A 23,158-nucleotide genomic window follows, 5' to 3' on the forward strand; every position below is an offset into this window, starting at 1 on the left:
ACTGCTGGGCACTGACTGGCACAACCGCTGGGCACTGACAGGTGGCACTGACTGGCAGCACTGCTGGGCTGCACTGATGGGCACTGGTGGGTGGCACAGGTGGGTGCACTGCTGGGCTCATATGACGCCCACCCAGAACTAGCCGGCCGCAGTGTAGCCGTCATTTGGCTATCTTTGGTCGGCAATTAGTTAAGTGAAAAAACACTCTAAATAACAAACTATGAATATATAGGCGCTTGCTAAATAAATTATATATACTGTGACATATATGTGAAATCACAAAATTAAATATATAGTGCTCTCCCAACACCACGTTTATAGATAATATAAATACAGGGTATGATAGAGTCCATAAACTCATATATTAAAGTCCAAAAAAAACCTTGTAAGTGAATCAGAGTCCCATAGGAGGGTAATACATGGCTCCAATAAATTCTTCTCCACGACTCGTGAGTAATATATGAATTTTCCACTCACCATTTTGGTGGTCAAATCATGCTAGATAATCAAATGGTGTATGGATTTCCAACTGCAGGCTCTCATGCGATGGATCTCCAAACTGCCCTTCTTATAGTAGCTCCCAAGGAACCTTGCAAACCTCTTTAGAGTCTACACTGTGACTCCCTCCTCATTGGCCTACCTCATCGCTGGCTATCCCCTCTTCAGTCTATCATGAATGCTGCTGTCAGACTCATCCACCTTACTAACCGTTCTGTATCTGCCACCCCTCTATGTCAATTCCCTCCACTGGCTTCCCATTGCCCAACAAATAAAATTCAAAACATTAACAATAACATATAAAGCCATTTATAACTCTGCCCCAAATTACATCACCAATCCTGTCTCCAAATATCACCCAAACCGTACTCTCCTCACACGACCTCCTGCTCTCTAGCTCCCTTGTCTCCTCCTCCCATGCTCATCTCCAGGACTTCTCCAGAGCATCCCCCCATCCTCTGGAACTCTCTACCCCAATTTATCAGACTATCACCTACTCTGCTCACTTTTAGGCGATCTCTGAAAACCTATCTCTTCAGGGAAGCCTATCCTGCCCTCAGCTAATAATGAAATCTTCTACTCCTCCTACCAGTCCATCCCCCACAGTTACTACCTTTTGTACCACTAGCCCCTCCCTCTTAGATTGTAAGCTTCAAGGAGCAGGACCCTCCTAACCATCTTGTATTGAACTGTATTGTTGCTTTATTGACTCCCATTATATTGTAAAGTGCTGAGCAAACTGTTGGCACTATATAAATCCTGTATGATAATAATAATAATAACTGCACATGCACAGCTCATTGTACACATTTCACATGCCTTGGTGCTGTGCCTATATGAGAGGTACATCATCCCGAGCCAGCCAGTGAAGGAGGAAGAATACGCTGAACCCCCATACTCAGGCAGCTCACACCAGCCGAATGGATCTCACCGGTCACGGCAATAACAAAGCAGTGACTCTTCTGTTTCCTGCTCATGTATCCGGAGCAAGCACCACCGAGACCAGAAACTCAGTCCTCCTCTCAGTCAGTCACCGGGTGCCCCCCCATCAGTGAAAATATTAACATATTTTGCAAGAAAAATGTATATTTATTATTTTTTTCATAGGAGTCTTTAAAGCATTGCACCCACCATCAGTGTAATGTGCAATGTCAGGCTCCTTCCAACTCTTCCTCCAGTTCTCTGCCCATACCTATGTACAGGCTTTCAATTGGAAAACTGGAGAAAGTGTCAAAGAACTACGAGTGCGCTGATTACCTCACTCGGGTTCCATTGATAACTACAAGTCAAACTGCTGCAGTGGCAGACAAGACTTGTAGTCCATACATTTACAGATCTCTGTGAAAGAATGATGCAGCTGGGTGGGTGGAGCCAATTTTACAAGTGACAACAAATTCATGGAAGAACCCCTGGCATGCTGTCACAGGTGGGGTGAGGGGTGTTTGTAACAACATGTTGCACTATAACTAAGGTTATAACATGTAACACATTGCTAAAGGTGGAGTTAGCCTTTAATGAGTAAAAATGAACAGTTCATGTATGACCAGTGAGCAAGCTATTGCAAGAGTGGGGAAAAAATCCATCTCTAAACTCACAAGAAGTTATGCAGAGAGCATTGGCCATGATCATAAATCAAAAACTGATCAATATCCTATAAGACACTCACCATAAGAAATATGGCCTTCATGGCTATCTTACATACAACCTGAAGGGATAGATGGCACACTGGTACAGCTTTACATTAAACTCAGGGTTTAAAAAAGAAAATACTATGCTAGCAGGTATTTTCAATTAAAAAGTCTCTTTTATTGCTCTCAGCCTCCTCCAAATTCCTTTTCTTTCTTTTTTTTCTTTTTTTGATGAGACATAGCCACACTCTCTTGTTCATTCCTGAGTTGGACTAGGCACTGCAGACTATAAGATTTGTAGTGTGCAAAGAGAAGTGCGCACAACCACAACTAGTGCACACTGCTTTTTCCAAATATATGGAAGTGAGAAAGAAAACATCAGGTTCAGGAGGTCGCAGAGGATGCTACAAGCAGGCAGAAAAACACAGAAAGAAAATTAGATTACAGGGCCATTAAGTAGTGAATGTGTAAGGATTATTTTTGGAAAGCCTTTCATTTATTTTCACTTTTACCATCCTCAGAAGTGAAAAGAAAAGCAGTGCATGGGAACCTGATTTGCCCCCACCCTCCTTTTTTGTTTTTATCCCTGTCTCAACTCCCTCCCCTATGTCCTTCTACTCCCATCCCCCTCTCCCTCCTATCTTTCTTACTTTCCTCTTTCTTCTTGCCCCATTCCTGTCTCTTCTGTTCTCTTCTCTGCTCCATTGAGAAATTCTTAATGTGATCAACTTGCTTATGTTACATTGCCTCAATACCACCTGTTACAGATTGCACAGAACCAGCCCAGAACTCCAACAAACAATATATATAGAAGGGACAAACATTTTAATGAATTTTCATTTTTACATCATAGCTGTTAACAAACAGCAAACACTACACTTACTTGTTTCAGAAGTAGTCTTAGTTGTCGTCTGGGTCAGTATGGTGGTTGATGGCGTAGATGTAAGAGTCGTTGAAGTAAAAGGAGTTGTAGGAGTTGTTACTTCTGAGGTAGTTGTCGATTTTGTGGTAGTTGTAGTCTCCGTTACTGCGGTGGTTGTTGGCGTGGGTGTTGTTGAAGTAAATGGTGTTGTAGCACGTGGACAATAATCTGGTGACTGACAACAGTAGACACTAATTTCAAAGTCTTCACATGGAAAAAGAGGATGGCTTTTGTAACACACAAGCCCAAAGGAGACATCACAGGTCACGTTGTCGCTCATCTCTTGCAGTGGTGTATCCGGGTGCTTCACTGATCTGCAGGAAATGTTTTCTGGTCGATCACAAACTTTGATTCCAGTATTCCTGATGTTCTCATAGGTCTCTAAATCTCCCCCATCTTCATTATCTTGAGGGTAACTCACACTATGCCACTGTGACCATGAGCAGACAGGAGCACAGGAAGGTGCTGAAACACAAATCATCATTACATTATTACAAAGGTGTCTTTGCATCACTGAAGTTTGGTAATAATGCCATTTTTTCATAAATTGATCCGGAACATATACAGCTGACCAGAAAGATTTTTACCAAACTTAAAGGTGTAGCCGACTCTGTCTAGGATGCTATTTAGGGTTTTGTATTTATGTACTTTTTTCTACTTTTTGTCAGCATAAGGATACATATATTGATATACATATTTATCGGTTTTCCTAGTGACAGTGCCGTTAAAGGTTTATGTGACTTAATCAAATACATATTTCTGAAGACTTATACCCACACACCCCTCAGCTTATCTGGCTAGATGTGGATGAGGTCTCCAAATATCTAAATGCTCACAAGTACAATGGTGGGTTTCACCCAGAGGTGACATAATGGTCTCTTTTACTGTACAACTTCTTTTTTTTTTGTTTTGGAGATTTTTTTTACTACTCATGTCTTCTGTTGCAGTGATCTGGGTGGCCCTTGTGATTCGTTTTGGGGGTGCCCGAGACTCGCTGGTGCCCTGGCGTGGGAGGTGGTGGCAGACTGAAGGCTTGCTTTTAAGTTTGGTTGAAGATTCATCCATGTCTTTTCGTTCTTCTATATTGTGAGTATATTCACAGACTTGTAATCATTCAAATACTGTTAATGGACATAAGTAATGCCCTAAATATGTTCAATTTTATAAATCATATCACCTTTCTGCAGAGTTCTCTTGTCCCTGAGGAAGGAGTGAAATCACTCCAAAACGCGTTGGTTCTATATAAATGATCTCTGTAACCAAACAATATGTTTTGACGGTGATGTTTTAATATGTTCAAAAATGGTCTATTATGTGTGGCTACACAAATCATCTTTGTAACAAAACAAATTGCTTTGATGGTGATGTTATAATATGATCTCAGATGGTCTGTCATGTCATAATATTTTTTATGTGTGAAAATGTGATAAAATAAAGATTTCATATTTTTAGGTTATGTAGCTATGCCTTCAAAGTCCCAATCAATTTAGGGGATCCTCTCTCCATGTTCATTCTATATTTTGGGGATGGTGACTATTTTATCAGGATTTGTTTCTTTTTTTTTCTTCTTTTTACATTATTGCAAAGGTGTCTTTGTATCACTGAAGTTTGGTAATAATGCCATTTTCCCATAAATTGATCTGGAACATATACTGTACAGCTGACCATAAGGATTTTTACCAAACTGAAAAGTGTAGCTGACTCTGTCTAGGATGATATAAATATAGACTGGCATATACTCTACATGTTCCACACATATTTAGGGTGGAACATGTAACATGTTTAAGTTCCCGCCGCCTCTCCTTCCATCCCCCTTTCCTCTATGACAGGGGGTGGTGGTTATTCTCCCTGCACTTGATGTCACTTTTTGAAAAAAGTATGGCTGTATGAGGCTCCACCCACACAGTCGTATCATTCATTCACAGTTTCCTGGTAATGAATGAACTACAAGTACCAGCTTCAATCGCGGCAAATGGCTTGTAGCTCTGAATGGACTGTGAGGGTGCTAATGAACACTCTTGTAGTTAATTCGCAAGCTCTGTAGCTTTCAAACTGACAGCCCATATGGAGTTATGGCCTGAAAGCTGTAGGGCTTGTCTGCAGAAGCCTGGTATTGCACCCCTGATCCATCATTCATGGGTGCAATGCTTTTCAGGCTCCAGCAGGAAAAATAAAAAATGCACATTTCTTTCCTTGCAAAAACTTGCATATATTATTTTTTCTAGAACGTTGAACTTATCCTTTAAGGGTTTACATGTGTAGGAGATAATATACAGCCTCCTACAAAATGTGTTTACAGATGCCCAAGCTATCTGACTGGCAATTTTAGTTTGAGCTCATAGTGGCTTTATTTCAAGGTACCTCTGATCTGCTCCCTACAAACATGCACACGGGTTTATTTTTGCCCCACTCCATGCTAACCAGGCAAATAATTGAATTATATCTAAACCCAAAATTTTTGTATTTTGAATAAAATTTTGGGAAAGGATTTACCCCCTTTTGGTTTTAGAAGTGAAAGCAGATCTAACCTCTGTCCACTCTCCTAGAAAAAAAATGTTAAGCTGTAAGATGACCACAGATGGATCCAAAATCAGCCGGTCCAGAAGGGTCTGGCAGAATTTTGATCAGTGTATAGATTGATTTCTGACAAATGAACAATTTGGAAAACTTATGCTGATCAGCAACTTCAGCTGCTGATCTGTGTATTCTGACAGCACCACATTCCACTGTCACAGTTCTTCCACCTTGACGGTGTGCGGATGAAGGAAGCTGTTCATTTTTTTTTCATTCAGCTTACTGGATGAACGGAAAAAGTAATCATCTCTAGCCAGCTTTAGATAAACTTTAAATAAGTAAGGTCCTAGAGCAATCCAAAACGATAATGGAAAATGAAAGCACAGATGTTTGTGTGTACTGTACTGTAGTGCTGCCCTAATGCAATGCACATGCATCATTGTGAGATATAACATGCAATAACAGAATGCATCAGACCAGATTGCTCTAAATGGACCCTATAACTATATATGCAAATTACAATTGTTTTGGGTCAATTTTATTTAAATAAAAAAAGAAATGTTTAAACTAATGTGTTATGTCTGATTGTAAATATGCGTAAAATCTTTGTTTTACAAATAAATGCTAAATACAGGGTGCAGCCATGACATGGCTTTGCTATCAGATGATCCTTCTATAACTGAAATTTCTTACTGTATGCACAGTGTGGGTGGAAGAGGGCCGAGTCACTGCTCTGACCCATTTACTTGGAGTATGTGAGTATGAAGTTGAGCTATCTGCAAGCAATATATTTCTTTATTGCAAAGAAGGTAACCTGAAAAAACATGAAAATGATCACAGGCATCCATATCCTGGCTTGAATAAAACAACTGAAATATTAAAATGCTGAATTTTTATATTTACAGCCCCCCCCCACCAAAAAAAAACAAAAACAAACTATAACTGGCTATAAACCAGCGCACTCATAGCGTCTGCCAATTGTTTGGTAAAAGAATAGATTTAATAGTTCCCAGAATCTGACAAGAAGAAGTCCCACAGGAGGGTAATAATATGTGTATATGATAAGGACAGACAATGATAAATGTTTACATAGTACCAAATTAAACTACTTACCGCATGAGACATTTAACTCTTGATTACATATCATCTATAAAAATGCATTGTGTCTATGCTTAACACACAATGTGGGGCATTTACAAAAAATGAAGAGTGCAAAATCTGGTGCAGATCTGCATAGAAACTAATCAGATTCCAGGTTTCACTCTGAAAGCTTAAAGTGGTTTTAAACCTCAGACATGAAATATGAACAAAGCATATCCTTCCATAGTGTGTACTTGTCTCATATAAGAGCCCTAAGTGTAATTTCTGTCTGCTTCTTCATTCCTCTGCTATCAGCATGAATCACTTCTGACAAGTTTTCCTGACACCAAGGGAAAAACAGTGACAGTGGAAGGACCTCCAGTAGATTGACAGCCTCAGCTCTGTTCCTGTGGGTTATGTGGAGGGGGGTGTGTCCCTTCCCTCCAATCAGTTTTCAGAACTCTCCTCACTGAGCTCTGCAGAGTGAAACCTCAGCTCTCTGTCCCCTTTTTTTTCTGAACTCACAAACAACATAAAGAAATTCAGCACTTTGAATGGATGTAGAGTAGAGAAGACTGTAGTCAGACAGGTACAACTCTATGTATCACCTGAAGCCAGACACTTCTCTGGGTATATGCAAGGGATTAGAACCACTTTAACTTACAAGCTGAAGTTAGAAGCTAACATGTGCAGCTGTACCAGACTCTGATTGTTCCAGTTTTAGTAAATCTCCCCCATAGAAAAAGACAATAATATAAAGGTCTTTCAAATGCACTTAAAAGAACAAAGGAATGCATATTGAATAGAAAGCAATCGGATAACTATGGTTTTTTTCCTTTCATCCTGAAATGTAAAAATCTAAAAAAGATGACTGTACTCCTGCATTCAGACAAAATTTCGGAAAAGCAAAGTTCCAGGTTTAATGACACTTTAAAATGTTTCTTGGGCTAAGCTAGCCACAAGTCTTTTTCATGGTTGATTTCAAGAAATGCCAAGGCCGACCATTGTCTGAATATACTTAAAATATGAATTTACAATGCACATACTTTCAATGGGCAAAGATCAGCAATAAGAAACACCATTGTTAATGAGACCTGTAGGACATTTCAAGAAGGGACCATGGCATACACCAACTCCAGCATCCCTGCACTGGTTCTCACAGCTCTGGAGTGCGTATGCTGAAATTTAGAGATATACACCTGTATTGCATATCCACTGCAAGAGAAAGATTAAAGTAACTGCAAGAGTTTAATAAATACGCACCAAAATATCTTCCTGCTACACACAGTTACAAAAACACATAGAAGAGAGAAACATTTTAGTGACTTTTCATTTTTACATCACAGCTGTTAACAAACAGCAAACACTACACTTACTTGTTTCAGAAGTAGTCCTAGTTGTCGTCTGGGTCAGTGTGGGGGTTGATGGCGTAGATGTAAGAGTCGTTGAAGTAGAAGGAGTTGTAGGAGTTGTTACTTCTGAGGTAGCTGTTGATCTTGTGGTAGTTGTAGTCTCCGTTACTGCGGTGGTTGTTGGCGTGGGTGTTGTTGAAGTAAATGGTGTTGTAGCACTTGGACAATAATCTGGTGACTGACAACAGTAGACACTAATTTCAAAGTCTTCACATGGAAAAACAGGATGGCTTTGGTAACACACAAGCCCAAAGGAGACATCACAGGTCACGTTGTCGCTCATCTCTTGCAGTGGTGTATCCGGGTGCTTCACTGATCTGCAGGAAATGTTTTCTGGTCGATCACAAACTTTGATTCCAGTATTCCTGATGTTCTCATAGGTCTCTAAATCTCCCCCATCTTCATTATCTTGAGGGTAACTCACACTATGCCACTGTGACCATGAGCAGACAGGAGCACAGGAAGGTGCTGAAACACAAATCATCATTACATTATTACAAAGGTGTCTTTGCATCACTGAAGTTTGGTAATAATGCCATTTTTTCATAAATTGATCTGGAACATATACAGCTGACTAGAAGGAGTTTTACCAAACTGAAAGGTGTAGCTGAGTCTGTCTAGGATGCTATAAATATAGGGCTTTGAATTAATTTTTTCTACTTTTTGTCAGCATAAGGATACATATATTGATATACATATTTATTGGCTTTCTTACTGACAATGCCTTTAAAGGTTTATGTGACTTAATCAAATACATATTTTTGAAGACTTATACCCACACGCCCCTCAGCATATCTGGCTAGATGTGGATGAGGTCTCCAAATACAGTAGAGCTCTTACGTATGTTATCCACCATGGGGTCCCAGTCCTCTACAGAGAAGGTGACACCACTATGCTTCCCATTTCTGTCTATATAAAGGGGGTGAGGGAAAGATAGTTGCCAAAAAGAGGCGGTACAAATCTGAGATAAGACCCCTAGGAGAGTCACGCCTGATACGTTCAAAAAACTTAATCGGGGATGAAGGTGTCAATCCAAAATGTGAGTTGAAAAAATGTCCTATTTGCCGATAACAATAGTATTCACAAAGTGGGATATCGAAAAGTATTCATAATGTCTCAAAAGTGATATAAGACCCTACTCTTTGAAAGTCAGATAATCTGATAAGGGATCGATCGTACCACCAGCGGAATGCCTGTGGAGATGTGAATGCTGCGACGAAATTCGGGTCACCAAAAAATGACGAACCCGGTGAAACAGAGGAGACAGTATTTAATTAAAGTTTATAACGGGACCAAAGTATCAATGAGCGGGCAACAATTGAATTATGGGTTCACAACGAGCATGGGGGAGTTTTTGTCCATAATAAACCCAGTAGATAGAAGGGCATATAGATTGAGATTCAAATCTGACCCAAGGGATCTGGGAGTTAATAGTCGCCCATTTCAACAGTTGTGTAAAGCGGACCTACGGGTAAAAAAGCAAAAAATTGGGATTACTCCACGTAATCCCAAGGGGTTCACATACTTTTTCTTGCAACTGTATATAGATGCTCACAAGTACAATGGTGGGTTTCACCCAGAGGTGTCATAATGGTCTCTTTTACTCTACAATTTTTTTGTTTGTCTTGCAGATGTTTTTTTTACTACTCATGTCCTCTGTTGCAGTGATCTGAGTGTCCCTTGTGATCCGTTTTGGGGATGCCCTCATGTCTTTTCACTCTTCTATATTCTGAGTATATTGACAGACTTGGAATCATACAAATACTGTTAATGGACATAAGTAATGCCCTAAACAATTATATGTTCAATTTTATAGATCATATCACTTTTCTGCAGAGTTCTCTTGGCCCTGAGGAAGGAGTGAAATCACTCCGAAAAATGTTGGTTCGATATAAATTGTCTCTGTCCAAACAATATGTTTTGACGGTGATCTTTTAATATGTTCAAAAATGGTCTATTATGTGTGGCTACACAAATCATCTTTGTAACCAAATTGCTTCGATGGTGATGTTATAATATGATCTCAGATGGTCTGTCATGTCATAATATTTTTTACGTGTGAAAATTTGATAAAATAAAGATTTCATATTTTTAGTTTATGTATCTATGCCTTCAAAGTCCCAATCAATTTAGGGGATCCTCTCTCCATGTTTATTCTATATTTTTCTGGATGGTGGCTTTTTTTCTGGACTCACAAACAACATAAAGAAATTCAGCACTTTGAATGAATGTAGAGTAGAGAAGACTGTAGTCAGACAGGTACAACTCTGTGTATCACCTGAAGCCAGGCACTCCTCTGAGTATATGTAAGGGATTAGAACCACTTTAATTGAACAAGCTGAAGTTAGAAGCTAACATGTGCAGCTGTACCAGATTCTGATTGTTCCAGTTTTAGTAAATCTCCCCCATAAAAAAAGACAAAAATATAAAGGTCTTTGAAATGCACTTAAAAAAACAAAGGAATGCATATTGAATAGAAAGCAATCTGATAACTGTGATTTATTTTCCTTTCATCCTGAAATGTAAAAATTTTAAAAAGATGACTGTACTCCTGCATTCAGACCAAATTTCGGAAAAGCAAACTTCCAGGTTTAATGACACTTTAAAATGTTTCTTGGCTAAGCTAGCCACAAGTTTTTTTCATAGTTGATTTCAAGAAATGCCAAAGCCGACCATTGTCTGAACATACTTAAAATATTAATTTACAATGCACATACTTTCAAAAGGCAAAGATCAGCAATAAGAAACACCATTGTTAATGAGATCTGTAGGACATTTCAAGAAGGGACCATGGCATACACCAACTCCAGCATCCCTGCACTGGTCCTCACAGCTCTGGAGTGCGTATGCTGAAATTTAGAGATACACAACTGTATTGCATATCCACTACAAGAGAAAGATTAAAGTAACTGCAAGAGTTTAATAAATACGCACCAAAATATCTTCCTGCTACACACAGTTACAAAAACACATAGAAGGGACAAACATTTTAATGACTTTTCATTTTTACATCACTGCTGTTAACAAACAGCAAACACTACACTTACTTGTTTCAGAAGTAGTCTTAGTTGTCGTCTGGGTCAGTATGGTGGTTGATGGCGTAGATGTAAGAGTTGTTGAAGTAAAAGGAGTTGTAGAAGTTGTTGCTTCTGAGGTAGTTGTCAATTTTGTGGTAGTTGTAGTCTCCGTTACTGCGGTGGTTGTTGGTGTGGGTGTTGTTGAAGTAAATGGTGTTGTAGCACGTGGACAATAATCTGGTGACTGACAACAGTAGACACTAATTTCAAAGTCTTCACATGGAAAAAGAGGATGGCTTTTGTAACACACAAGCCCAAAGGAGACATCACAGGTCACGTTGTCACTCATCACTTGCAGTGGTGTATCCGGGTGCTTCACTGATCTGCAGGAAATGTTTTCTGGTCGACCACAAACTTTGATTCCAGTATTCCTGATGTTCTCATAGGTCTCTAAATCTCCCCCATCTTCATTATCTTGAGGGTAACTCACACTATGCCACTGTGACCATGAGCAGACAGGAGCACAGGAAGGTGCTGAAACACAAATCATCATTACATTATTACAAAGGTGTCTTTGCATCACTGACGTTTGGTAATAATGCCATTTTTCCATAAATTGATCCGGAACATATACTGCTGACTAGAAAGATTTTGACCAAACTGAAAGGTGTAGCCGACTCTGTCTAGGATGCTATTTAGGGTTTTGTATTTATGTACTTTTTTCTACTTTTTGTCAGCATAAGGATACATATATTGATATACATATTTATCGGGTTTCCTAGTGACAGTGCCGTTAAAGGTTTATGTGACTTAATCAAATACATATTTCTGAAGACTTATACCCACACACCCCTCAGCTTATCTGGCTAGATGTGGATGAGGTCTCCAAATATCTAAATGCTCACAAGTACAATGGTGGGTTTCACCCAGAGGTGTCATAATGGTCTCTTTTACTGTACGATTTCTTTTTTTTTTTGTTTTGGAGATTTTTTTTACTACTCATGTCTTCTGTTGCAGTGATCTGGGTGGCCCTTGTGATCCGTTTTGGGGGTGCCCAAGACTCGCTGGTGCCCGGGCGTGGGAGGTGGTGGCAGACTGAAGGCTTGCTTTTAAGTTTGGTTGAAGATTCATCCATGTGTTTTCGCTTTTCTATATTGTGAGTATATTCACAGACTTGGAATCATTCAAATACTGTTAATGGACATAAGTAATGCCCTAAACAATTATATGTTCAATTTTATAGATCATATCACCTTTCTGCAGAGTTCTCTTGTCCCTGAGGAAGGAGTGAAATCACTCCAAAACGCGTTGGTTCTATATAAATGATCTCTGTAACCAAACAATATGTTTTGACGGTGATGTTTTAAAAATGGTCTATTATGTGTGTGTATGGGATCACCGCTGCGATGGGCTCGGCGCAGGCGCAGTGCACCGCCCTGTGTCGGAATGCGGGCACTGAGACCAGGCCGACCGCGGCGAGTGAGTTCGCGCATGCGCAGTAGGGGCCGCGGGCGCGCGCGTGGCACCAGTGACAGCGCAGGGCGGGATATTTAAATGGCCCTGAGCTGTCATTCAGTGCCTTCTGGTCTTACCTGCATCCTGTATCCTGCGAACCTGTACCTAGTAAGTTGTTGACCCGGATTGTTCTTGACCTGCTGATTTCTCCTGCCCAGACCCTTGCTTTGCCTGACCTCTCTTCTGAATGCCCCCCATTAGATCTGACCTGCTGTTGCTAACCTGGCGTGTGACCCGACTATTCTCTGCCCGCTGTCTTGTACCGTACCGTCCTGTCTGTTACCGACTCGGCCTGTCTGACTTCGCACTTGCTCAGCCATCCATCCCATTGGGGTCACCCGACCTCCTCATATCAGGCTCTCCCCTGTCGGAGCCCCTGGCAAACACCCCTACCACTGACGGGTGTACTCAGTAGTCGCGACCTGGTCTCGGGGTACTCCAAGTCCATCCCCACCATCAGGGGCCCTGGTGAACAAGTACTCTGGGGCTTAGATTCCGCGCTCTGGGGACACCTGACCAGTGGAGTGCTAGTGGTGCCGCTAGGCGGTCCGTTACAGTGTGGCTACACAAATCATCTTTGTAACAAAACAAATTGCTTTGATGGTGATGTTATAATATGATCTCAGATGGCCTGTCATGTCATAATATTTTTTATGTGTGAAAATGTGATAAAATAAAGATTTCATATTTTTAGGTTATGTAGCTATGCCTTCAAAGTCCCAATCAATTTAGGGGATCCTCTCTCCATGTTTATTCTATATTTTGGGGATAGTGACTATTTTAACAGGATTTGTTTCTTTTTTTTTTTTCTTTTTACATTATTACAAAGGTGTCTTTGTATCACTGAAGTTTGGTAATAATGCCATTTTCCCATAAATTGATCTGGAACATATACTGTACAGCTGACCATAAGGATTTTTACCAAACTGAAAAGTGTAGCTGACTCTGTCTAGGATGATATAAATATAGACTGGCATATACTCTACATGTTCCACACGTATTTAGGGTGGAACATGTAACATGTTCCAGTTCCCGCCGCCTCTCCTTCCATTCCCCTTTCCTCTATAACAGGGGTGGTGGTTATTCTCCCTGCACTTGTCACTTTTTGAAAAAAGTATGGCTGTATGAGGCTCCACCCACACAGTCGTATCATTCATTCACAGTTTCCTGGTAATGAATGAAATACAAGTACCAGCTTCAATCGTGGCAAATGGCTTGTAGCTCTGAATGGACTGCGAGGGTGCTAATGAACACTCTTGTAGTTCATTCGCAAGCTCTGTAGCTTTCAAACTGACAGCCCATATGGAGTTATGGCCTGAAAGCTGTAGGGCTTGTCTGCAGAAGCCTGGTGTTGCACCCCTGATCCACCAATCATGGGTGCAATGCTTTTCAGGCTCCTGCAGGAAAAATAAAAAATGCACATTTCTTTCCTTGCAAAAACTTACATATATTATTTTTTCTATAATGTTGAACTTATCCTTTACGGGTTTACATGTGTAGGAGATAATATACAGCCTCCTACAAAATGTGTTTACAGATGCCCAAGCTATCTGACTGGCACTTTTAGTTTGAGCTCATAGTGGCTTTATTTCAAGGTACTCCTGATCTGCTCCCTACAAACATGCACACGGGTTTATTTTTGCCCCACTCCATGGTAACCAGGCAAATAATTAAATTATATCTAAACCCAAAATTTTTGTATTTTGAATAAAATTTTGGGAAAGGATTTACCCCCTTTTGGTTTTAGAAGTGAAAGCAGATCTAACCTCTGTCCACTCTCCAAGAAAAAAAATGTTAAGCTGTAAGATGACCACAGATGGATCCAAAATCAGCCGGTCCAGAAGGGTCTGGCAGAATTTTGATCAGTGTATAGATTGATTTCTAACAAATGAACAATTTGAAAAACTTATGCTGATCAGCAACTTCAGCTGCTGATCTGTGTATTCTGACAGCACCACATTCCACTGTCACAGTTCTTCCACCTTGACGGTGTGCGGATGAAGGAAGCTGTTCATTTTTTTTTCATTCAGCTTACTGGATGAACGGAAAAAGTAATCATCTCTAGCCAGCTTTAGATAAACTTTAAATAAGTAAGGTCCTAGAGCAATCCAAAACGATAATGGAAAATGAAAACACAGATGTTTGTGTGTACTGTACTGTAGTGCTGCCCTAATGCAATGCACATGCATCATTGTGAGATATAACATGCAATAACAGAATGCATCAGACCAGATTGCTCTAAATGGACCCTATAACTATATATGCAAATTACAATTGTTTTGGGTCAATTTTATTTAAATAAAAAAATAAATGTTTAAACTAATGTGTTATGTCTGATTGTAAATATGCGTAAAATCTTTGTTTTACAAATAAATGCTAAATACAGGGTGCAGCCATGACATGGCTTTGCTATCAGATGATCCTTCTATAACTGAAATTTCTTACTGTATGCACAGTGTGGGTGGAAGAGGGCCGAGTCACTGCTCTGACCCATTTACTTGGAGTATGTGAGTATGAAGTTGAGCTATCTGCAAGCAATATATTTCTTTATTGCAAAGAAGGTAACCTGAAAAAACATGAAAATGATCACAGGCATCCATATCCTGGCTTGAATAAAACAACTGAAATATTAAAATGCTGAATTTTTATATTTACAGCCCCCACCAAAAAAAACAAATAACAAAAACAAACTATAACTGGCTATAAACCAGCGCACTCATAGCTTCTGCCAATTGTTTGGTAAAAGAATAGATTTAATAGTTCCCAGAATCTGACAAGAAGAAGTCCCACAGGAGGGTAATAATATGTGTATATGATAAGGACAGACAATGATACATGTTTACATAGTACCAAATTAAACTACTTACCGCATGAGACATTTAACTCTTGATTACATATCATCTATAAAAATGCATTGTGTCTATGCTTAACACACAATGTGGGGGATTTACAAAAAATGAAGAGTGCAAAATCTGGTGCGTGCAAAAGAGTCCTAAGTGTAATTTCTGTCTGCTCCTTCATTCCTCTGCTATCAGCATGAATCACTTCTGACAAGTTTTCCTGACACCAAGGGAAAAACAGTGACAGGGGAAGGACCTCCAGTAGATTGACAGCCTCAGCTCTGTTCCTGTGGGTTGTGTGGAAGGGGGTGTGTCCCTTCCCTCCAATCAGTTTTCAGAACTCTCCTCACTGAGCTCTGCAGAGTGAAACCTCAGCTCTCTGTCCCCTTTTTTTTCTGAACTCACAAACAACATAAAGAAATTCAGCACTTTGAATGGATGTAGAGTAGAGAAGACTGTAGTCAGACAGGTACAACTCTATGTATCACCTGAAGCCAGACACTTCTCTGGGTATATGCAAGGGATTAGAACCACTTTAACTTACAAGCTGAAGTTAGAAGCTAACATGTGCAGCTGTACCAGACTCTGATTGTTCCAGTTTTAGTAAATCTCCCCCATAGAAAAAGACAATAATATAAAGGTCTTTCAAATGCACTTAAAAGAACAAAGGAATGCATATTGAATAGAAAGCAATCGGATAACTATGGTTTTTTTCCTTTCATCCTGAAATGTAAAAATCTAAAAAAGATGACTGTACTCCTGCATTCAGACAAAATTTCGGAAAAGCAAAGTTCCAGGTTTAATGACAGTTTAAAATGTTTCTTGGGCTAAGCTAGCCACAAGTCTTTTTCATGGTTGATTTCAAGAAATGCCAAGGCCGACCATTGTCTGAACATACTTAAAATATGAATTTACAATGCACATACTTTCAATGGGCAAAGATCAGCAATAGGAAACACCATTGTTAATGAGACCTGTAGGACATTTCAAGAAAGGACCATGGCATACACCAACTCCAGCATCCCTGTACTGGTCCTCACAGCTCTGGAGTGCGTATGCTGAAATTTAGAGATATACACCTGTATTGCATATCCACTGCAAGAGAAAGATTAAAGTAACTGCAAGAGTTTAATAAATACGCACCAAAATATCTTCCTGCTACACACAGTTACAAAAACACATAGAAGAGAGAAACATTTTAGTGACTTTTCATTTTTATATCACAGCTGTTAACAAACAGTAAACACTACACTTACTTGTTTCAGAAGTAGTCTTAGTTGTCGTCTGGGTCAGTATGGTGGTTGATGGCGTAGATGTAAGTGTCGTTGAAGTAGAAGGAGTTGTAGGAGTTGTTACTTCTGAGGTAGTTGTCGATCTTGTGGTAGTTGTAGTCTCCGTTACTGCGGTGGTTGTTGGCGTGGGTGTTGTTGAAGTAAATGGTGTTGTAGCACGTGGACAATAATCTGGTGACTGACAACAGTAGACACTAATTTCAAAGTCTTCACATGGAAAAACAGGATGGCTTTGGTAACACACAAGCCCAAAGGAGACATCACAGGTCACGTTGTCGCTCATCTCTTGCAGTGGTTTATCCGGGTGCTTCACTGATCTGCAGGAAATGTTTTCTGGTCGATCACAAACTTTGATTCCAGTATTCCTGATGTTCTCATAGGTCTCTAAATCTCCCCCATCTTCATTATCTTGAGGGTAACTCACACTATGCCACTGTGACCATGAGCAGACAGGAGCACAGGAAGGTGCTGAAACACAAATCATCATTACATTATTACAAAGGTGTCTTTGCATCACTGAAGTTTGGTAATAATGCCATTTTTTCATAAATTGATCTGGAACATATACAGCTGACTAGAAGGAGTTTTACCAAACTGAAAGGTGTAGATGAGTCTGTCTAGGATGCTATAAATATAGGGCTTTGAATTAATTTTTTCTACTTTTTGTCAGCATAAGGATACATATATTTATATACATATTTATTGGCTTTCTTACTGACAATGCCTTTAAAGGTTTATGTGACTTAATCAAATACATATTTCTGAAGACTTATACCCACACGCCCCTCAGCTTATCTTGCTAGATGTGGATGAGGTCTACAAATACAGTAGAGCTCTTACGTATGTTATCCACCATGGGGTCCCAGTCCTCTACAGAGAAGGTGACACCACTATGCTTCCCATTTCTGTCTATATAAAGGGGGTGAGGGAAAGATAGTTGCCAAAAAAAGGCGGTACAAATCTGAGATAAGACCCCTAGGAGAGTCACGCCTGATACGTTCAAAAAACTTATTCGGGGATGAAGGTATCAAACCAAAATGTGAGTTGAAAAAATGTCCTATTTGCCGATAACAATAGTATTCACAAAGTGGGATATCGAAAAGTATTCATAATGTCTCAAAAGTGATATAAGACCCTACTCTTTGAAAGTCAGATAATCTGATAAGGGATCGATCGTACCACCAGCGGAATGCCTGTGGAGATGTAAATGCTGCGACGAAATTCGGGTCACCAAAAAATGACGAACCCGGTGAAACAGAGGAGACAGTATTTAATTAAAGTTTATAACGGGACCAAAGTATCAATGAGTGGGCAACAATTGAATTATGGGTCCACAACGAGCATTGGGGGAGTTTTTGTCCATAATAAACCCAGTAGATAGAAGGGCATATAGATTGAGATTCAAATCTGACCCAAGGGATCTGGGAGTTAATAGTCGCCCATTTCAACAGTTGTGTAAAGCGGACCTACGGGTAATAAAGCAAAAAATTGGGATTACTCCACGTAATCCCAAGGGGTTCACATACTTTTTCTTGCAACTGTATATAGATGCTCACAAGTACAATGGTGGGTTTCACCCAGAGGTGTCATAATGGTCTCTTTTACTCTACAATTTTTTTTTGTCTTGCAGATGTTTTTTTTACTACTCATGTCCTCTGTTGCAGTTATCTGAGTGTCCCTTGTGATCCGTTTTGGGGATGCCCTCATGTCTTTTCACTCTTCTATATTCTGAGTATATTGACAGACTTGGAATCATATAAATACTGATAATGGACATAAGTAATGCCCTAAACAATTATATGTTCAATTTTATAGATCATATCACTTTTCTGCAGAGTTCTCTTGGCCCTGAGGAAGGAGTGAAATCACTCCGAAACACGTTGGTTCTATATAAATTGTCTCTGTAGCCAAACAATATGTTTTGACGGTGATCTTTTAATATGTTCAAAAATGGTCTATTATGTGTGGCTACACAAATCATCTTTGTAACCAAATTGCTTCGATGGTGATGTTATAATATGATCTCAGATGGTCTGTCATGTCATAATATTTTTTACGTGTGAAAATTTGATAAAATAAAGATTTCATATTTTTAGTTTATGTATCTATGCCTTCAAAGTCCCAATCAATTTAGGGGATCCTCTCTCCATGTTTATTCTATATTTTTCTGGATGGTGGCTTTTTTTCTGGACTCACAAACAACATAAAGAAATTCAGCACTTTGAATGAATGTAGAGTAGAGAAGACTGTAGTCAGACAGGTACAACTCTGTGTATCACCTGAAGCCAGGCACTCCTCTGAGTATATGTAAGGGATTAGAACCACTTTAATTGAACAAGCTGAAGTTAGAAGCTAACATGTGCAGCTGTACCAGATTCTGATTGTTCCAGTTTTAGTAAATCTCCCCCATAAAAAAAGACAAAAATATAAAGGTCTTTGAAATGCACTTAAAAAAACAAAGGAATGCATATTGAATAGAAAGCAATCTGATAACTGTGATTTATTTTCCTTTCATCCTGAAATGTAAAAATTTTAAAAAGATGACTGTACTCCTGCATTCAGACCAAATTTCGGAAAAGCAAACTTCCAGGTTTAATGACACTTTAAAATGTTTCTTGGCTAAGCTAGCCACAAGTTTTTTTCATAGTTGATTTCAAGAAATGCCAAAGCCGACCATTGTCTGAACATACTTAAAATATGAATTTACAATGCACATACTTTCAATGGGCAAAGATCAGCAATAAGAAACACCATTGTTAATGAGATCTGTAGAACATTTCAAGAAGGGACCATGGCATACAGCAACTCCAGCATCCCTGCACTGGTCCTCACAGCTCTGGAGTGCGTATGCTGAAATTTAGAGATACACAACTGTATTGCATATCCACTGCAAGAGAAAGATTAAAGTAGCTGCAAGAGTTTAATAAATACGCACCAAAATATCTTCCTGCTACACACAGTTACAAAAACACATAGAAGGGACAAACATTTTAATGACTTTTCATTTTTACATCACAGCTGTTAACAAACAGTAAACACTACACTTACTTGTTTCAGAAGTAGTCTTAGTTGTCGTCTGGGTCAGTGTGGTGGTTGATGGCGTAGATGTAAGAGTCGTTGAAGTAGAAGGAGTTGTTACTTCTGAGGTAGTTGTCGATTTTGTGGTAGTTGTAGTCTCAGTTACTGCGGTGGTTGTTGGCGTGGGTGTTGTTGAAGTAAATGGTGTTGTAGCACGTGGACAATAATCTGGTGACTGACAACAGTAGACACTAATTTCAAAGTCTTCACATGGAAAAAGAGGATGGTTTTTGTAACACACAAGCCCAAAGGAAACATCACAGGTCACATTGTCGCTCATCACTTGCAGTGGTGTATCCGGGTGCTTCACTGATCTGCAGGAAATGTTTTCTGGTCGACCACAAACTTTGATTCCAGTATTCCTGATGTTCTCATAGGTCTCTAAATCCCCCCCATCTTCATTATCTTGAGGGTAACTCACACTATGCCACTGTGACCATGAGCAGACAGGAGCACAGGAAGGTGCTGAAACACAAATCATCATTACATTATTACAAAGGTGTCTTTGCATCACTGAAGTTTGGTAATAATGCCATTTTCCATAAATTGATCTGGAACATATACTGCTGACTAGAAGGATTTTTACCAAACTGAAAGGTGTAGCTGACTCTGCCTAGGATGCTATAAATATAGGGCTTTGTATTTATGTACTTTTTTCGACTTTTCGTCAGCATAAGGATACATATATTGATATGCATATTTATCGGTTTTCCTAGTGACAGTGCCTTTAAAGATTCATGTGACTTAATCAAATATATATTTCTGAAGACTTATACCCACACACCCCTTAGCTTATCTGGCTAGATGTCCAAATATCAAAATGCTCACAAGTACAATGGTGGGTTTCACCCAGAGGTGTCTCTTTTACTGTACAATTTCTTTTTTTTTTGTTTTGGAGATGTTTTTTTACTACTCATGTCCTCTGTTTCAGTGATCTGGGTGGTCTTTGTGATCCGTTTTGGGGGTGCCCTGGATGCCCGAGACTCGCTGGTGCCCTGGCGTGGGAGGTGGTGGCAAACTGAAGGCTTGCTTTTAAGTTTGGTTTAAGATTCATTCATGTCTTCTATATTGTGAGTATATTCACAGACTTGGAATCATTCAAATACTGTTAATGGACATAAGTAATGCCCTAAACAATTATATGTTAAATTTTATAGATCATATCACTTTTCTGCAGAGTTCTCTTGGCCCTGAGGAAGGAGTGAAATCACTCCGAAACTTATTGGTTCTATATAAATGATCTCTGTAACCAAACAATATGTTTTGACGGTGATGTTTTAATATGTTCAAAAATGGTCTATTATGTGTGGCTACACAAATAGTCTTTGTAACCAAACAAATCGCTTTGATGGTGATGTGTGATAAAATAAAGAGTTCATATTTTTAGGTTATGTATCTATGCCTTCTAAGTCCCAATCAGTTTAGGGGATCCTCTCTCCATGTTTATTCTATATTTTGGGAATGGTGGCTATTTTATCAGGATTTTTTTCTTTTTTTTTACATTATTGCAAAGGTGTCTTTGTATCACTGAAGTTTGGTAATAATGCCATTTTTCCATAAATTGATCCGGAACATATACAGATGACCAGAAGGATTTTCGCCAAACTGAAAAGTGTAGCTGACTCTGTCTAGGATGATGTAAATATAGATTGGCATATGCTACATGTTCCACACGTATTTAGGGTGGAACAAGAAAACAGCCAATGAAAAACCACTACACCGGCCTGTTGCCAGTGTCATGTCACCGCTGTGACCAATCACAGCAAATCACATGTCAATTGTATGCAATGGATGGCTTCCATTCATGCCATCCATTGTATACATTTATGTTGTTAGCTGTGACTGGTCAAGGCAGTCACATGACACAGACAGGGTCAATCACAGCCCATCTGTATCATGTGATCAACTTTGCCCAATCACAACTAATCACAACAATTAATTCAGTCTATGACCATGGAATTTATTGTTCATCCTAGCTGTTCATAAATATTCAAGTATATCCTCAGAATTTATTACCAATGGAAGTTTACTATAGAATTCATGCCCCATTGTCCATATGTACGCATGCCAAGCTTTGTCATGTCATTTCGGGTCTATCTAAGAGCACATGCCATGTAGAAATAAATCTGTATCAAGTGCACATGGCTATAGCTACAGGAGACTGTAAACAGATGACATTTTTTTCAAAAAGCTTAAGTGAACTATTTGCACAAGGGTATTGCATTGTGTATGTGCAAACCAATGCAATCTTAGGAAGTCAGGAGACATACAAGTGTCAATATGTAAGAGTTCAATGTGCATGGCAATCTAGGCTATAACTATATTCAATGAACATTAGTGTACAATCACTTTGATGGGGACCTGCATTATGTTCGCACATGTAAATGAATGTTCACATGTGTTTACTCACATGTGATGGCAATCCAAGTATACCCCTTCTATTGCATATTACTGTATATCAGGTAAATCAGCCCCAAGTGAGTCTTTGTTAGTAACAGTGTTAAACATTTCAAACACAATATTTATTAGTTTCCTTATATCCTCCTTACTTGTGCTAGGAGAGGTGCTCAGGGATGTTGTACTAGGGGTAGTCTCTGGTGTAGATTTGCATTCATCTGGTACATGACAGCAGTAGACTCTGATTTCATAATCATAGCAGAGATGTGGGATTCCCGTCTGGTCATTATTGTTACAAATGAGGCCAGTGGAGACATCACAGGTAACATACTGCCCATTGCTTTCCAGTGATGATTCAGGGGATCTGAATGATCTGCAGGATATGTTTTCTGGCTTTTCACAAATATTAAAACCAGCCTTTTGAATGTTAACATAGGTCTCAAAATCCCCTCCATTTGGTCCTAATTTAGGAGAACTGACATTAAACCATTCCGACCACCCACACTTAGGTTCACAGATTGGACCTTCAGGAAAAAAAGAATGAAATATAAACACATGCATCATTAAAATATGAAGCAAGTTGATGAATAAATCCTGTATTAATAAAGAGTTATATAGGGGTTCTGATAAAATCAGCATATTTTAGACTTTGAAAAAAACTGTCACAGCTTTTCAAAAATGAATGCAACTTTTAAAAATAAGATTTGCACAATGGGGTGTTGATTGATGCCTTTCCATAGCATTGCTGCAAGGAATCCTCATCATGGAAATTCTGAATTTTCAGAAATTCAGCATCAAAGCGTATCTCCTCAGCATAAAACAGTTTAATATGGACTGCTTCTAAAAAGGTTACTGAGACTTGCTTTGCATTGTAGGATAAGGAAAGATATGCATCAGAAAAGCCAGAATTAGCATCTTGCAGGTTTTCAGGTTTAGGGGCCCCACAATACACTGCATCAACTTGT

General features: G+C 39.3%; 1 protein-coding gene across 1 annotated transcript in view; it reads right to left on the minus strand.

The window, feature by feature from the left end:
* LOC149445621 (mucin-5AC-like) overlaps positions 1-23,158 on the minus strand; it is a 173,919-nt gene that overhangs the window by 63,562 nt on the left and 87,199 nt on the right. The window contains exons 31-36 of the mRNA XM_089653506.1: positions 22,346-22,714; positions 19,767-20,261; positions 16,683-17,186; positions 11,102-11,605; positions 8,019-8,522; positions 3,010-3,513 (exon numbers count right to left, since the gene is read on the minus strand). Of these exons, the coding sequence (XP_089509632.1) occupies positions 3,010-3,513; positions 8,019-8,522; positions 11,102-11,605; positions 16,683-17,186; positions 19,767-20,261; positions 22,346-22,714 (2,880 nt within the window). The remainder of the gene's footprint in view (positions 1-3,009; positions 3,514-8,018; positions 8,523-11,101; positions 11,606-16,682; positions 17,187-19,766; positions 20,262-22,345; positions 22,715-23,158) is intronic.

Source organism: Staurois parvus, unplaced genomic scaffold, assembly GCF_062004578.1.
Source record: "Staurois parvus isolate SC_StPar_1 unplaced genomic scaffold, SC_StPar_1.0 ptg000715l, whole genome shotgun sequence".
NCBI classification, from domain to species: Eukaryota; Metazoa; Chordata; class Amphibia; order Anura; family Ranidae; genus Staurois; species Staurois parvus.